This window comes from Lissotriton helveticus, chromosome 6 (assembly GCF_964261635.1).
Source record: "Lissotriton helveticus chromosome 6, aLisHel1.1, whole genome shotgun sequence".
In the NCBI taxonomy this organism is placed as follows: Eukaryota; Metazoa; Chordata; class Amphibia; order Caudata; family Salamandridae; genus Lissotriton; species Lissotriton helveticus.
In genome coordinates this window covers 577,021,465-577,039,497 of record NC_136067.1, presented here as the reverse complement: position 1 = coordinate 577,039,497, position 18,033 = coordinate 577,021,465, and the positions used below count along the sequence as shown (strand labels likewise).

The 18,033-nt window shown below is 43.4% G+C and overlaps 1 protein-coding gene across 1 annotated transcript in view; it reads left to right on the top strand.

The window, feature by feature from the left end:
- LMBRD1 (LMBR1 domain containing 1) overlaps positions 1 to 18,033 on the top strand; it is an 890,221-nt gene that overhangs the window by 102,455 nt on the left and 769,733 nt on the right. The window contains exon 2 of the mRNA XM_078648011.1: positions 15,286 to 15,462. Within this exon, the coding sequence (XP_078504137.1) occupies positions 15,286 to 15,462 (177 nt within the window). The remainder of the gene's footprint in view (positions 1 to 15,285; positions 15,463 to 18,033) is intronic.

Genomic DNA, 18,033 nt, shown 5'->3' with positions numbered 1-18,033 from the left:
CCACCCCATCACTAACTTACCCTTTCTTGCGAAGATTACAGAAAGATGTGTAGCGAAACAACTCTCTCGTCATATCAAGGACAATGATCTTCTTGACAATTTCCAGTCTGGCTTCATTCAAAACTGCAGCACTGAAACAGCCCTACTGCAAGTGGTTGATGACGCGCTGAGGATCCTTGACTCGGGGGGGGGGGGGCCCTGTCTTCTTATTCTCCTTGACCTTTCTGCAGCCATTGACACTGTCAATCACAACACCCTCCTCAACATTCTTAAACAGAGAATGGGCATGGAGGGCACTGTGCTTAAATGGTTTGCCTCCTTCCTCTCTGATAGATCCCAAATGATCAAAATAGCGAACAGTCTTTCATCTCCTGTGGCGGTAGGTCAAGGTGTTCCTCAAGGCTCTATACTTGCACCCACATTGTTCAATCTCTATTTAGAACCACTAGGAAATCTCCTAAGTAAATCCGGGATCCACTATCATCTCTATGCTGACGACACTCAAATCTACCTCAAGGTTGCCTCCACTCACGATCTCTCTATCCTAAGCTCTACTCTCTACTCCATTCATACCTGGATGGTTACTCATCAACTGATTCTGAATCCCTCCAAAACCGTATTCCTCCTCTTCTCCTCTTCAATCTCTCCTCCCCCGGTGCAATCATGGATGGATCAGTTGAATCTACTTAACACTAAATCCATCATTGCCGACAGCGCAAAATCCCTTGGTGTCATTCTCGACAAAAAACTGAATCTAATCCCCCACATCAATTCCATTGCAAAGTCTGCTCGATACCATCTGCGCCTTCTTTGGGGAATCCGTCGCTTCTTCCCGGAGCAGGACCTTATAACCCTGGTGCAATCGCTGGTCCTCTCCAGACTTGACTACTGCAATTCTCTTCTTACTGGCCTCCCCAAATCCCACTTGTCCCCCCTTAAATCTGTTTTCCATTCAGCAGCTCGTTTCATTTATGGGGCCAAAAGAAGTGACCACATCACACCGATGTTATCCACCCTCCGCTGGCTTCCAATCGAGGCTAGAGCTATCTACAAGACTGCTTGTATCACCCACAAAGCCTTGCACTCACCCTCTCTTCGCTACCTGGCGAATAAACTGAAACTCTCTGGAGGCTCTAGACCATCACGTAGTGCGGAAAATCTTCTGCTTGATCCTCCCATTTTCAAGAAGGAAAGAACAATGGCACAATCCTTTTCAGGCAACGCGGTGAGAATCTGGAACTCCCTTCCGCCGCAGCTCCGGACCACCGCCTCCTCCCAGGCCTTCAAAACGGACCTCAAAGTTCTCCTCCTCCAAAAACACCTCCAAAAGTAATCCACGCCCACTCTATTATCTGAAGGAAGACCTCCCTTTACTGAAAATTCTATTCTCCTTGACTATGGAAGTGCCTTCCCACTGTGTTCTTGTGGTTGGAGTGTTTAACATTCACTGCTGTATTATCCTTGTACTTGTGTTTGGTACCTTTTTGTAACTTGCACACACCACTTTCCCTTGTAACACACAGTATGCTACCTCTCACATTTTGTTTACCTTTGATACTTGCACAAGTGCCACCATTGCGTACGTTACGTTTATTCTTGTGCCTGAGTGTCTAGCTTATTTTGCAGTATTATACCTCTATTTGTACTTTGTTTTCTCTTATAACCTGCACACTTGTCACTTTTTCCTCATGGCACCTTTGCTACCTCATGCATTTTGTTAGCTCACAATTGTCACTTTTACCTCATGTAACTAAAGTCTGCTTTTGTAATTTGTTCATGTGTAATGTTCTCCTCATGTAACAGTTCTGTTCTTTGTGTGAAGCGCTCTGACGCCTTCAAGTGAAGTCTGCGCTATATAAAAACGCATAAATAAAATAAAATAAATAAAATAAATGTAGTGTCGGGAGGATTACCCCTCCTCCACTGGCGAAGGACACACTGGGAGACCAAGTCCCAACCCAGGGAGACCGAGTCCCACAAGCCGGCAAGCGTCTGATGCAGGCTTGAGACCGCACAGATAGCACGTGAACTTCGGTATGTTTGTGGGCAATACCCAGATTGACATTCATCTGGAGAACAGCCTTGAGAAGATGGTTAATGTCTTGAAACAATGCCTCGATCACATCCACCGCCTGAAGAAAGGGAGTTTCCTCTATTTAAATAGCATAAAAACCAAAGTTCTAAACTTGAGGCGCAGGGAGCCCACAATTAACTGGCATTCATGTGGCCTCCGAGCCTCCCTCTGTATCATCACAGTAATTGAAACCTAGATTTTTGTTTATCCAACTTCAGGCTCTCCTTTACCCCACAAGTCAGCACATTTGACAAGCACATCAACTTCCAGCTTCGACACTTGAAGAAAATACTCCCATTACTCCAAACTGATAATCAAATAGAGCTGACGGGAGCCATGATGAAGGCGCCTCTTTGTACTGTAATGTGATCTATACTGGCCTCACAAAAAAGTCACCAGACTGCAAGGCCTTCAGAACCAGATGCAGAATTACTATGCCCTGGTCTCCCCACAGACAATGTTATTTTTTGCCGGAGGTCTCATAAAAATCAGTTGTGTTCAAAGGGTTTCAGAGGAGAAAACCTCAATTTCTCTGGTTTTAATGCGTGCAGACACATGACGTCACTTCTGGTATCTTTGCTACGATTGGTAGGCTAAATATGGCATCTCTAAAAAGGGACTCCATCTTCACGTTCATCTCATGTCAGTTTGGTTCCAAATAGGCATTGAGGCCCTTTTTTTTAAATATTTTTTTTAGATTTTTTTATTTATACAGCGCTCGTACGCCCACAGGCTTCATGGCGCTATCGAAACTTTTGAACACAACACAGCCTCTGGGTACTTTGAGCAAGAGTAGATCATGTCTCAGTTTAATTGCAATAAGCTTGTCTAAAAAGCAAAGTTTTAAATGCCTGTCTAAAGGAGAGAAGATCCTCACTCTGTTTCAGAGTCAGTGGCAGAGAGTTCCACAAGGAGGAGGCAAGAAAGTGGAAACTACTACCGCCCTGGCGCTTTTTCCTATATACTGGAGTCATCAGTAGCTCTTGTTGGGCTGATCGAAGATTTCGTGAAGGGATGTACTTACAAACTAAATTCCTAATAAATTTCGGGCCTTTGCCCTGCAGAGCTTTAAAAATAATACAACCAGCTTTAAAACTAACTCTCTGAGCCACTGGTAGCCAGTGAAGTTTTTCTAATCCTGATTTAATGGATTGCCATTTAGGTTGTTTAAAAATAAGCCTGGCTGCCTGATTTTGGACATATTGTAGTCTCTTCAGCTGACCTGCTGGGAGACCGAGATACAAGCTGTAGGAAAAATCAATCCGCGATAATATTAAGGCAGCAATTGCCTGAATCAAGGCAGAGTGAGTTAAAAACTGGGATATTTTCTTTATCTTTCTCAGTTGAAAAAAACTGGTTGAGACTACCGTCCCTATGTGGCTTTTTAATGAGAGATCCTCACTAAGAGTCACCCCTAAACTCTTGACTGTGTAGGATTAGTAGGTGGAATACCCATGTTAGATGGCCAGAAATGGGGACCCCAACTAATTTCACTCTTCCCGGGCAAGATAAGTTCTGTCTTGCCCGGGTTGAGTTTGAGGTAATTTAGATTCATCCATCTCTGGATGTGAGACATGGTATCCTGAAAGTCTGCCACAGCATCAGGGGAGTCTAATGCAAAGACCAATTGCAGATCATCTGCATAATTAAAAATTGTGACTTTCCGATTTTTCAGGGAGTACAGTAGAGGACGTAAATATAAATTAAAAAGAAGTGGGGAAAGGGATGATCCCTGAGGGACACCGCAGGTGGAAACAATTTTTGGTGCTGTGAATGACCCCAATCTGACTGACTGAGTACGTTCAGAAATAAAAGATTCTAGCCAGCTCAGAGCTGGGCCCCTGATGCCGGCCTGCTCGACACGGTTGACAAGAATGGTATGGTCAACCGTGTCGAACGCAGCCGACAGATCAAGGAGCACCAATGCCTGGTGGGCCTCTCTATCTGCGTTAGATCTCAGGGTGTTCTGGACCGCGAGTATCACTGTCTCGGTGGAATGGCCCGGGCGAAAGCCTGCCTGATTCAGTTCTAAATAATCGGTTAGTTCGATGAAGCTCGAGACACAGTTAGATACGTGAGCCTCCAGGATTTTAGACCGATAGGGTAACAGGGAGATCGGCCTATAATTGGAAGGGTCATGTGGGTCAATGCCAGATTTTTTTATCAAAGGGATCAACAGGGCCTGTTTAAAACTGCTGGGTACTTTACCCTGGGCAAGTGATTCATTTAATAGAGAAAGAACGCTTTGAGGGATAGCGAGTCCTATCTCTTTAAAAATGTGAGGGGGGCATATATCATCGGGAGATCCCGATTTCACCCGGACCATGAGTTCCGAAAGAATTTTTGGGTCAATGGGAGAGATGTTATCCAGCGTTTGAGGATTGAAAAATGTGTCGTTTAGTGGGCTTGAGGTAAAGGAACTGGTTATATTCTGTTTGATATTGATGATTTTGTCCTGGAAGAAATCATTCAATGAGTCGCACAGTTTTTGAGTAGGGATGATAGGAAGAGTTGTCCTATCATCATTGCAAAGATCATTTACGATTTCAAATATCTGCTTAGATTTGTTCGAGGAATTCAAAATTTTTGCAGAAAAATAGTCAGTCTTATGTCTTAAAAGCGTTTTTTGATACTGTTTCCTCGCTAGGCAGTAAGTCTCTTTGTCCTCTGATAGGTAGTTCGCTCTCCATTTCCTTTCTTTCTGTCTAATACTGAGTTTTAATTTCTTCAGTTCTGGGGTAAACCATTTATGAGCTTCCTTCCCTCGTGATGTAGAAAACCTTACTAGGGGGGCATGTAAGTTAGCCGCTTGGCATAGCCACTGTGAAAGTGCCTTGTCACTAGATTCTATATCCGTGTCCTGAGAGGGAAGGGTGGTGGCTAAAGTTTTGAGGAATGCGGGTAAGTCCGCCGACCTCCACTTCTGAATTTGTCTGCCAGCTTGTGGCCTAGGTTTAATAGACCCTTCTATAACAAAAGAAAATTGGATTAAAAAATGATCTGACCAGCTACAAGGGCATAAGGTGGGCGAAATTAAAGGCAGGTTGAGTGTCCAGATTTGGTCTAAACTATGGCCTGGTGGGTAGGAGAGTGGATGTGCTGTGTCAGGTTAAGATCCATAAATAAGTCTTTGAGTTCTGCTGCTTGGGGGTCCGATATGAGGTTATCAAACCAATAGTTCAGATCCCCTATTAGGAGAACCTTGGAGCAGTTGACAACACAAGAAGCCAATTGCTCTGCCAAAAGAGAGGGGAAGGTAGCCATGTACTGCGGAGGGCGGTATACTAAAACCAGTACTAGCGCTCCACTATCAGCAATTAACTTGATAACAATGTTTTCAGAGTCTGGAAGAGATAACGATGGAAGTTCTCTAAATTGATGAGTTTTACGAATAATGCCCCCCCCCCCCGTTTTTCCTGGGGGGCGATTAGCCGCCGAAAGGATATAATAGTCAGGAGGGAGTGAGGCAAGTATATCTGGTAGTGAGTCAGGGGTACACCAGGTCTCAGTTAGAAGTAGCATGTCTGGGCGGTCGTTAGTCAATAAAAGAAATATGTCTACCTGATGTTTAATCAGAGACCTAGTGTTAAGGTAGATGCAGCGAAACTGTAACCTCTGTTTGCTAGAAGTGCCCTGACCTGCATGTAATGTACCTGTAGTAGAAGGGTCTATATCCATAGTGACTTCTGATATGCCCAATTGAGAAGTACGTTTTAATACATGCAAGGGTAGCCTCGGGCATAACTTACCAGCTGGTCTAAGTGTCACAAGTTCCATAGCAGAGTAGGTGAAAATTTGTTCAGAGTATGTGGCCCCGGACGCGCGCGGACGGGCGCAGACGGGCTTGCCTTAGGCGCCCCATCGTCGCGCCCGCTGCGCACGTCCGCTGCGCTCCCTAAGCACATTGCGTTTTATGGGAGGGAGCCTCGGGCAACTGGACCGCTGACTCTGGTCCCAGTGCCCTTCAGGCTCCTCCCAATATGGCGCCCGCACTCCACCGGACCGGCACGAGTAGCCGGGGTGAGAGAGCCGCCCTCCACACAATCGGCAGGAAAGTCGCGATGGACCGGGGCGGAGGGGAGCTCTGCACAGCAGGTAGGAAAAGCTAAAAGCAAGCTGATTTCGGCGATAATTTTAAAAGGGCTAAGCGTCTGCCTTAACTCTGCAGAACGCCACAAAATAACAATTTTCGCCGATTATATTTTTAATTTGCTAGCTAAACAAACAGAGATAATTAAAATGCTTCAGCAAGGTTAAAAGAGTTACACTGCCGCACAATGTGTATCCCAGAGCGCGCTGCGTCCCAGCAGTACCAGGAGACTGCCACCAGCCTGGTAACCACCTCCACCCTTTGGTAGGTTCTTCCTCCTGAGCTGCAGCATTAAACTGTTCTTGGGAATTTGGTATTTTCCCATCTTTAATTTCTTCCTGATAATCTGGAAAGCACTAAACAGCATCAATATATTCACATTTGCACAGCATAATAAAACTGAATTCCCTGCAAGTGGTAAATGTCGAACCATTCTGAATTCCTGATAAAACCAATAGCCCGTTTGTGTGGATTAGGAAATCACATCTTGACAAGCGAACTGTTTAGTAATTTGCATATGTCAACAGCTAGTGAATGCACTTTTAAATAAAAACGTTTTACTGAAAGTTGGAAAGTAGAAAGTCTATACATCTTGACCTCTGATGTGTCCGGTAACCTGTAAAACCTACCAATTCATACTTGAAAACAGCAGACCCAGGAGCTTCTAACGGTATGTGACTTTTCTTTCTCTTAGAGCCCAGAAAGCAGGCACACGACCTGCCATCCTGTGTTTTCTCAAAATGGTAACCCACGTTCGTGAGATTGTTTAGCTCCTACGACACCAAATGAAATGGTATCTAGTGCACTTCCAATCAACTCTATATTGTACGACCTTTTGTGTAAACTCTAGAGGCAGAACACTGTTCTCTGTCATCTGGCTTGGTGGCACCTGTCCCTTCTCACTCATGCCACTTGCTGTGAAGGGGTTGGAATATTCTGAGAAAATCTTCTCTAACTGTTCTAAAATTAGCAAATTTTTTGGGTCTGTGTTTTAGGCCCAGCTGAAATATCTCAATATACACCTGTATGAAGATATGACTGGTACACTCCATTTACTATAGCTTTAACCCCAAAATGTGCCTTTTCCTTTTTAGTGTTTTTCAACAACCTGCAATTGTTCTAAATAACTTGCGGCGATCACACCAACAGAAACTGCAAGTGCTGCCAAGACATGGCTTCAAGTGTGAACTGTCTATTTAGTCCATGAAGTAAATTGTGGTTCTGTCAAGTAACCAGTCCGTACTGATGCCGTCTAGCAAATAACATATTTGCAACTGTTGATGTTCAATTTATCGAATAACATCAAAGTTAAATGTAATCGTTTACTGCATGCCTGGACACCAGCTTATATTTTTCATTGTAACATTTATTTATTATATATTTTAACTTTGGAACGCTGCACCTCTTGGTGAAGAATTCACGCTTGTCAAACATGAAATAATCCTGTGATTTTTGTTGAAGATCCCATGCTTCTTATATTTCTGAAATGTGTTAGAGTAAAAAATGCCATTTCATCTGTTCCAATAAGCACATGAATTTGCTTGATAGAGTTCTATTAGGAAAATGTTTTCGTTGTAACACTTCATTCTTTATTAACTCATTGCTTCTCAGTCATCTTGGCCTGTGCCCCAGAAGCATCTAACTAAAATATTTGTTTTGCCCCCATAGTATTTTTGCATCTCGTTGTAAAATGCGATTTTTTTATTTTATTCTTTATTTGGACCTTTTTCTGTTCTCGTTTTTCTTGTTTAACAATATCAGTTTTATTTCTTTTTTGTCACGTGCTTTTAGAAATGAGAATGTGTTCATTGGTAGGTTACAAATCTACTTGTAGGGTATTTGATGTTAAGAAGCCAAAAATACTCAATATTCGTCCTTGTTTAAACAGAAAGTTTAATCATAAAGTCTTGCATACAGAAGTAGCAGATACCCGACAATGGTCGTGGAACACGACATTCAATGTAACTACCAGCAAACGTCAGTTAATGGCCACCCTCCACGAAGCAGTAATGGCTGTGTAATCAATTAAAAGTAAACTGAATTAAGTGAACGTATCCATGGGGAGTAATAGTCCAGAATCAGTGTGACATGAAAGGGGCTATTCATTTGGTTGTTAGGTCAAAAACAGTTCTGAGAGAATCTCTGCTCAAGCCATGGTAGTTATGGCAAAACCAGCAAGTAATCCCCATAGAAGTGAGCAATGTTCCCTCAATTTTTTTTCCACTGTGTGCGGCAGTTTAAGATCCCTGTGCGCTGGAATCAAGTCTATGTGCACCAAGGATCCAATGAGGCATGCGAATGCTGGGCTCAGCTATGTAAATCTGTAGCAATCAGCTCTCCAAACTTTTGTTTATAACAATAGCGAAAACAGGTGCAGTTCACATTTACAGCTACATTTAATAAGGTTTTGAGACAGTTTTGTAATGTCGATACACTTCGTCATGACACGTATTGTTTACTCTAGTGGCACCTGTACCCCAGGTTTAGAAAAGGATACAGCCATTATAAGTTGTTGCTGAAGGTAAAGTGGTGGCCTGGCGACAATGCCCTGAAAGGGTTAGAGCTAGTTAAAGCAACCTTTATGGGCCCAGAATAGGGGGTTGAGGTAGGTGGTATTTGTTACAACATATGATTAGAAAACATCCTCCAAAGCAATCCTAATGGCGAACAAGTCATAAGTGAATAACGAAGAGAGTGGTGGTCGTCTTACCTGCAAGAGTGTGAGCCACTCCTTGAAGCTCTGAATCATTAGGGTGATCATGGCCCAGTAAGAGTATGGGGTCTTGGCATGACGTCTGTTGATTTTGTTCTGCTATACTTTCTCCTTCTTGCCCTGCTAACCTGAGTGTCTTTCCCTTCAGCCCCTGAGCTCCCCTTACCAGGCTCTCCTTCATGGAATCCAGGACCTCCACGGGTGTTAGGTCTGTGGACTTTGAACTTCACATTATCTACTCACTAAATCTGTCCAGCAACATTATCAGTGTCTCCTCACTCCTGGACAGACCCACTATACCACTCTACTCAGTGGCATTGCTATCTGATGATCCACCATGAAGCTGGAAGCGCAAGTGAAAGTATTTTTCTCGTCATACTGGTGAAATGCAAATAGGGCAAAGTGTGTCTGTGATTTTGAACAATTTTGAGAACTGTTTGACTCCGGCTATCAAAGTCGAATTAAAACACGTACTGGCCTCAGACTGTGACATTGAGCACCTTAGCTTGGAATCCTTGAAGCTAAAATTGGGTGTCTCTAATTCACAGTCTGCATAAGACACAGCCTCTACTTGTGAACTGATTGTGGGGTGAATTCCTACAAGATGAGGAGTAGGGACAAAAGTCGCTATGTAATGCATGGATAGTCATGGGAAGTAAAATGCAGTCCTTACAAGTGAGCATGTGATTGTGACACTATAAAGACCCCTACTCCTTCAACAAACCCCAGTAACAGTTGCACTTCTTTTTGCTGTGCCTCTTTTAGAGACTCCCTTCTTTTTCATCCCATTTAAAGCCATCCATGGTGACAAGTATGATCCTTTTCCTGGCAGCACACTTGACACATGAAACAGACTGAGGTGCGGACGCTTTGTGCCATAGCAAGGGATTAAGAACAAATGAACAACTTTCTGCAGTCCAATGCAGAGTGGATAGTGAATAAAGGTTGGTGAGCCAACTAATTAACAGGGAGAGCTGAGCCAAGGATTGACTCTGGCTCTAAGAATCTCTGTACGAGCCGAGCCCTGAAAATATTTGCCATCGAAATTGCGCTACAAACATTACGTTAGATTATAATAAGTTGTCTTTGGGATGCAAGAAAGAGTATTTCTTCAACACACAGAAGCATTTCACCTTAGCCCATCCGTAAATTTGTAAAGTATTTCTAAAAAGTGAAAGTTTTTATACATGAACTGAAAAACCTGCCAACCTGGGCCCTGATGAGTATGCTATAAGTGAACAAAGAGGCAAGTCAGTTATATGCAGGAAATATGGCCTAGATTCCTATTTTAGATAGAACAACGTTATAAGCTATTAAATCATACACAAGAAGAGTTTTTTTGTACAGCACACATCCTGACTCAAGTACAAAAAAGTTGCTCAGTGAAAATGTATTTGCCTAGGATCACACAGTCTGGTCAAGCAGATTCTGATCCCAGGTTTTCCAGTTTCAGGCTGTGCACTTCAGCCACTAGATTGATATCTCTTAGTGCCATCAAAGGTTAATGCTCTGGGCTTAATTCTTAAATAATGTGATTAGATTTTGGTTCCAGGCAGAATCCACCTTTTTAGGTCTTGTGACCTTAAATGCGCGCAAGCGCATTGAGGAACGAGAATTCAAGTGCTCAAAATGCTCATGAAACCACCAGCTTTTTGCTGGCGTTTTCATGCAGTTCATGTGAACCACGTGTTCAAACATGAACGCGCATCAGCCTCCCTCCATTTGCCGCACAGCACATCAAAGGGCTTCGCCCAGCGTGCGCTCTGCGGCTTCTCGGCTTCTCCTCCCCTAACTTCCTTGCATTTCTCCTCGACTCCCAAGCCAACTTCCACCAGGCCGTGTTCCCTCATCCCTCGCACCCCCTCCTCCTTCAGCTTATCACATTCTTCAAACTAAAAATGCGTCCCCGCTTGTAGCATGCAGGGGCCTAAAATGATTGCATTAACCAAACTAGTTTTCCTACCCAATTTTTTTTCCCCGACAGATAAAGGTAAGTTGCATTTATATTTTCCATTTAAGGTATGTGCGTTGTATTGTGTATGTCTGTACGTAAACATCTACCAAAATCCCCCAGGATCAGAGTTCACTTACTTTTATTTATGCACTTTGACTGCTGCCCAGATCAGTGATGAGTGCTTGGCAAAGAATAAATAGTAATAATAAAATACATTTTCATGCAGATTTTAATAATGCTAATCAGTAAGTGGCCACATCAAAGGCTCTGTGCCACTTTCACCCACACAGCAACACTTACAGACACGCAACGCCACTCACACCCACGCAAGCCTGCTATCATCCTCGCAACACCACACTCACCCACGCAACGCCACTCACCCAAACAACAGCACTCACACACGCAACGCAACTCATCCATGCAACCCCACTCATCCACGCAACCCCACTCATCCACGCAACCCCACTCATCCATGCAACGCCACTCATCCACGCAACGCCACTCATCCACGCAACGCCACTCACACACGCAACGCCACTCACACACGCAACGCCACTCACACACGCAACGCCACTCACACACGCAACGCCACTCACACATGCAACGCCACTCACACACGCAACGCCACTCACACGCAACGCCACTCACACACGCAACGCCACTCACACACGCAACGCCACTCACACACGCAACGCCACTCACACACGCAACGCCACTCACACACGCAACGCCACTCACACACGCAACGCCACACACACGCAACGCCACTCACACACGCAACGCCACTCACACACGCAACGCCACTCACACACGCAACGCCACTCACACACGCAACGCCACTCACACACTCAACGCCACTCACACACTCAACGCCACTCACACACTCAACGCCACTCACACACTCAACGCCACTCACACACTCAACGCCACTCACACACGCAACGCCACTCACCCACGCAACGCAACTCACTCAAAGCCACTCACACACACGCAGTGCCACTTTCACCCACACTGTGCAGTGCACAATAGGTCTCGCAGTAGGAAAGTTGGAGCTATTGGTTTTGTAAATGACAAAGCCCTTTATGTTTTTAAAATGAAAACAAAAATAAAAGGCATTGTTATTTGCAATTGTAATAGCTCCAACTTTCCTACTGCGAGACCTATTGGCAACGCCAGTGCTTGATAGATGAGCGTCAGCTTTTTTCTTAGTCTTCAATAAATTCGAAATAAATCAACGTGTGAAATACACTCAGGTTATTTACACTTTGTGTGCGAGCTAGTCATACGCACCAGCTTTAGCTTTACAATAAATTGTGCAAACAAATCCAGTGTCCATATAAAAGCCAAGAGGAACAAGCATTGGCATGGCCAATAGGTCTCGCATTTGGGACCTTATATGTATTTAGTTATGCAGCACAATATCCCTGGTGCAACAACATCAACTGTTGCGTTGCTAAACACTTATAAGGTCCCAGACACGAGACCTATTGGCTATGCTAATGCTTGTTTTTTGTGCAGTTTTACCCAGCGCTTTACAACCGATAACTTATATCTGCTACATCAGGCTCCCAGAGGCCACTGTTGCTGCTGAATCCTTGCAGGCCCCCCACTCGACAATAATAAAAGAAATCGACAATTTAACAACTGTCTGCACCCTGTGCTGTCATCCACTGTAGCAAAACCCATGCACGTAGGAGAAAGGCTTTCAAGTCCTTCCTCACGCATTCTGCTCTACAACCCGATCTTGAAAACTCGCCGTCACTGCGGTTCAGCTCCAAGAAAGTGAGCTTTTTGTCGCACTGCTCACAAACAATCTCTTGGTCTTGCATGGAGCTGTGAAAGGCTCGCTGTGGGAGAGTGTGTGCACGCGCTGGTCAAAGGCAGTGTGCACACCCACTCAGGCGCGCATGCTACATGGAACAATGGAAGTGAGTAATACGTTCTAGCAGTGCCAACAATTTCAAACTAAAGAGCACAGCACAATACAATTCTCAACGCATTCAATAGAGGAAAATGTCGTGAGCAAAAGGACACCAAGATGATCAAAACAAGTTAAAGGGAACATGAGATGATTTTTTTAAAAGTGTTAAGGCCAAAGGTGCTTGGAAAATGTTGAGCACTATGGTGGACTAGGACCTACTCTTTGCTCCTCTTACTGTGGTCGTAGCGTGAATGTCTAATGGGGTCCTGAGTATGTGTAGGAGAATCCCTCCCTGGCATCTTCTCTCACGTCAAAAGAGTAGTGTTAAAGCTGCCCTTTGTTCGGTCACCTGTTCCTGTCCACTCCCTGAAAGCTAATTCCTGATAAGTGGTCAGGAGTTAACACCCATTGGTCTTTTCTGGACCCAGAGAGCCATTGTCCTCTGAGCCAGAACCTTTGACTCTAGATGTGGAGGTGTATTCCATTTCTGGAGTGTGGTAGGAGACAGAAATGTTTTCCCCAATCCTGTCACCGGGTAGGCTGCCTAGGAGAGTTCTGTGAATGGTATCTCAATTCAAGGTGGTGCTAAATAAAGCTGACCTTTTTTTTTTTTTTGCAGTATTATAAAGTGAGAACGTGGCCCAAAAGCATTAAAGTGCTTTATTTACATAAGCACCAGATTACTGTTTCACAAGATCAGATTTTTTTTAACAGGATGTTGAGCCAATGTCAGGATGCAAACCTGGTTCTAAATTCGCCAGTGAGGCCGCATCCTATCTCCTTTGTTCTTCCAGCCCCTTGTTCTGCCAACTGTTCCTGTTCCCTCCCAAATATGTAATGTCTGCTAAGTGGTCAGCAGTTAATATCCAGTGTCCTTTCCTGGGCCCAGACACAATCCATTGTCCTCTGAGCCACCGTTGTTAACTCTTCCAGCCAAAAATGTGCATTCCAGCTCTGGAGGTATCATGATTGGCAAAACAGTTTTTAAGTCCTATCTGGCAACCAAGGTACATATTTACAAAGTCAAGATCCTGCTTATGTTATCAAACATCTTATTTGACCATTATGTCAGATTTAAAACAACAGGGCAAGAAATATTTTTTAAGTATTTTCAAGCCATTTTGTATTCAGGAGTGGAAAATAAAGATTTTAGTTCCACCTAGGCCTTCGGGAAAAGTCTAGCCATGCCTTCAGAGTGAAATAGCTTTTGGCTTTTATTTTACAGTAAGGGCACATTAACTCATGTATGGAGTGTTTCCTTTTTTATATATAAATACCATACCCTGCTTTGCGTGAATTTGTGTGACTTTGTCTCAGGCAGACCCCTTGCAAATCTGGCCCTAAGTTTCGATTAAGCATGGTGGATGGACTGTCTAAACAGAACAAGCATGTGCAATGCAACAGGTCTTGCATTTACGAGAGTTTGAGCTATTGGCATTCTAAATGACAGTGCCTTTTATTTATGTGTTTTAAAGCCGATAAATAAAAGACAATGTCATTTACAATGCCAATTGCGGAAACTCTCACTAATGCGAGACCTATTGTTTTGCAAAGGCATTCGGCACCCATGCTATATGAATAATAAATATAAAAACATTATGAGTGAGTGTGAAAACTATTTGAGAAAATAGTGCTCGGACGTTGAAATTAAAGCCTACTGAGTAACAACACACGTAACAGAGGGTGTCGCCATGAGAGGGTACAAAATGAGACAAGGTGATACTAAGGAACTTCTAAGCCTATTGACCAATGAACAGGCACAGTTTACAATGGACAGTGACACAAGCCAATAAAAAAATATGGGCGGAGAGGGGCCGGAGCCTCAAGTACCTGCCTGAATACAGCATGCCTCGCAGAGCAGCCCATGCGCTGCCCAGGCTCGATCTAAAAAAGAAGCTGGTATTTATGACTAATGTTATTGCGGCAGTAATTATGGTGGGTTCCATTTACTTTACCAAGGAGCCCCTTAAAAAGCCTCTCAGTCATTTCCACAAACTGTAGTGGTCTCCTTCATGTTTCATAGGTCTATTGTCGCAACATGTGTTATAGTTTTAAGGGGAGCATTAGCAGACTGTACATTTTGAGTGGCGCTTAGTTTTCAGAAGTAGCCCTGTTGGGTCCGGTACTGATTAACTGTCATCTTATGAGGTCAACTAAGGCGTGATAGAACTAATGGTCACTAACTGCTGATTCTGATTGGTACTTGCTCTTTGCTTCAGAACCAGTCTGCCTGTGTACCTTTATAGTTTTCCCATTTCTTGCTAGCTTTTCTGCTGTCAAAATTGGAAGAAATGTATCAAACTGAAGAATTTTGCGACTGGGTGATTGCAATGATCTGAGAATTGATATACATAACAGCATTAATGAACATTTAATAAGTTTAGCTAAAATGACAATCTTGAGGCTTCAAAATAATGTGACAACTGTTTTCTAGCACTTATACAGTTTTGTAATGTCTTTGGAACCTACCAATTAATGAGATGGTGATCTGCTGATCAATTTCAAAACTAAAATTTGCTCTTTCTCATTTCAGGCTATTCTGGCATTCTGTTGGGTATATATTCGCAAGTACCAAAGTCAACGAGAAAGTGAAGTTATTTCTACTATTACATCAATTTCTGCTCTGGCAATTGCACTCATCACCTCCGCCCTTCTTCCAGTAGACATATTTCTGGTTTCGTTTATGAAAAATCAAAATGGCACATTTAAGGTAGGGAATTCTTCAGTTCATTCTTGACTGCCTGCTGAGGAGATCGCTTCGGCTTTTTGCCTTGCTCATTTCTTGCTATAAGTGGAAGTTAATGCTCTCTGTGTTTTGGGTCATTTCCTGGAGGATTTTGCAAAAGCATTATAGAATTTAAGATAAGGCACAGAAGGAAATCAAAATGCGTTTTAGTTCACCATGAGAAGACAAAAGCATAAATATGCCAGCACAGATAGTATTGTACTTGCTGAAAATTGTATATCTGACTGTCCTCTAACAATGCAGTTTCCAAGAGCGTCGAAATTGTGTTTGAAAAAGGAAGGAGACATTTTATTAGGTCTCGCCAGTTCTTAATTTGAAAAAAGAGTGCTGGTGCCCAAGGCCCTGCTCAGCAGCATGCCACTGGGTGTGAGTGTTTGATTGGTTCAGATGCTCCGTCCATCGCCACCCCGTTTTGTACCACTTTGTTCGCCATAAGTTGGCAGGGTATGCTCAGACATGAGCCCCTTGCTCACTTTGCAACTGGATTCAAGCAAGCCGGGCTGAAGACGGCTGAAATGCCAGAAACCGGTCCTCGGAAGCTTGTTTCCGGTCCAGGGAAGGCATGGCTTGGCAGTTCGGGCTGGACTGTTCCCATGAGGCACAGGGTCAGACTGATTTGCATATGGTCATGTCTGAACTGGGGTGGCAGAGTGGGCTAAAGAACGGTGATGGAGTAAACCCAGATCTGTTGACTGGGTGTGAATGTTTGATTGGTTCAGATGCTCCGTCCATCGCCACCCCCTTTTGTACCAGCAGCATGCCGCCGGTGCTATAAAATATCAGCGCGCCGAATACCAAGGCTGCATAGTTCTGAATCCACTTGAGGCCTCCTTTATCCAGTGCCAGCCACACTGTGTGCCCCTTTACCTCACTGTTGCAGGTTCCTGTTTTCTCCCTGGGTAACGTTTTTTCACCTTTTTCTTCCTCCTTTTTACGAGTTGTGCATTTTTCCTTCTCTTGCTCTTGATAATGAAGAATAAGTTCCCAGTTCTCAAAAAGGAATGCCGGTGGCCCCAACCAGCAACCACTGGTTCAAAATAAGCACTGGGTCTCGCCTAAGGCAAACGAATACGCTGTCTATTGTGAGATGTTTTATTACTTTTTCAGTAGTTTAGAGCCCCGCCCATTGGTCCCATTGTCACAGTTTTTTTGGTGTTGCATTTCTTTATTAGCATATCTATAATTACAACAATAAGTACAATGACTGCACAACTCAGTATTATAAAGTGTAATCAAAACCAATAGAGTTAAATGAAGGCAATGGGTAAGGGGAAACCATCTCCGTTGTTATTATTGGGTAACCCCAGTTCCTCAACCAGTAGGTGATACTGTGAAAACCTTTTAAACCCAGCAGTCTAGAAATGTCCAAGATTTTTCAGGGACGGGGATATAATGTCTATCCTTAAACCTCAGCACTCCTTAGTATTAGAATAAAGAATCAAGGAGAACAAAAGAAAACGCTCATAAAACATATTTTTCTATAAAACCTAGGCATCAAAGTATGGGTTAAGTACAGGTAATAAGCCTAAGGCCTTGCTGTACAAAAATCGAATGGGTACCCTGTAATCCGGGTTCATCCTCGAAAAAAAGACGCTCATATTTCTTGAAAAATCAGCATTTCATCGTTAAGCTAGCAAAACATTTATTCAAATTCGACCATTTCGTTTATCTTCTCCAACCAGGTATGGAATGTCTAAATTTCTGTAGTCTTCCAGTGACAGTGGATACCCAACTTCGCAATGCCCTTTACAGTAGCTAACAATCTGTTTATATGGGAGTAAAAGTAGCTCGTTCTGAGATATACAACAGAACCAGCCGGGCATTCGGAACAATGGGTGTGCGGTGTTCACATTTCAGGCAATCCCAATACTTGGGGGCAGTATCCATCGAGATGCTTACAATCCCACAGGATATGCACAATAGTACTGTCATGTACCCCACATCTCAAGAATTGGGTGTTGATGCAAAGTTTAGCTCTGAAATTTTTTACTGGTGACATATCCCATAGGTGAAGGATCTTCAAAAAGCTAAATTTGAGGCAAAATTCCCGAAACCCTTCATTGTAGTCTACTAATATTGTTTCCCACTCTTCTTCATGAAATTGCGTGTCAAGTCTCGTTGCCCACCATGTGCGCAGAGTGGATAATGTAACCTACCAGTGTGGCATATAGCCCAGATATGCCCACACCATATCCTTCCCTGTGTGCAAGGAGTGCACAATAGAGCAGCATCCCCGGGGGGGTCTGCGAGGCCTACTCGGGGGTCTGCGATTGTTGCAAAATTAAATAATATTAAAATGAATACATTGAAATTAAAAAGTGTATATATGTAAAGAAGCAAAATAGAAATAATGAAACTTTTCTATATTTGAATATGAATTAAACAAAATATTTCAATATTTGGGCATTTGTTTGATGTATACTTGTTTTGTATGTTTCTGTATTATTTTTATGTTCAAAACCTAGAAATTGCTTAGGCGGGGGGTCTCGAGCTTCCAATAATGACTCAGTGGGAGTACTCCCCGGGTTACAGTAA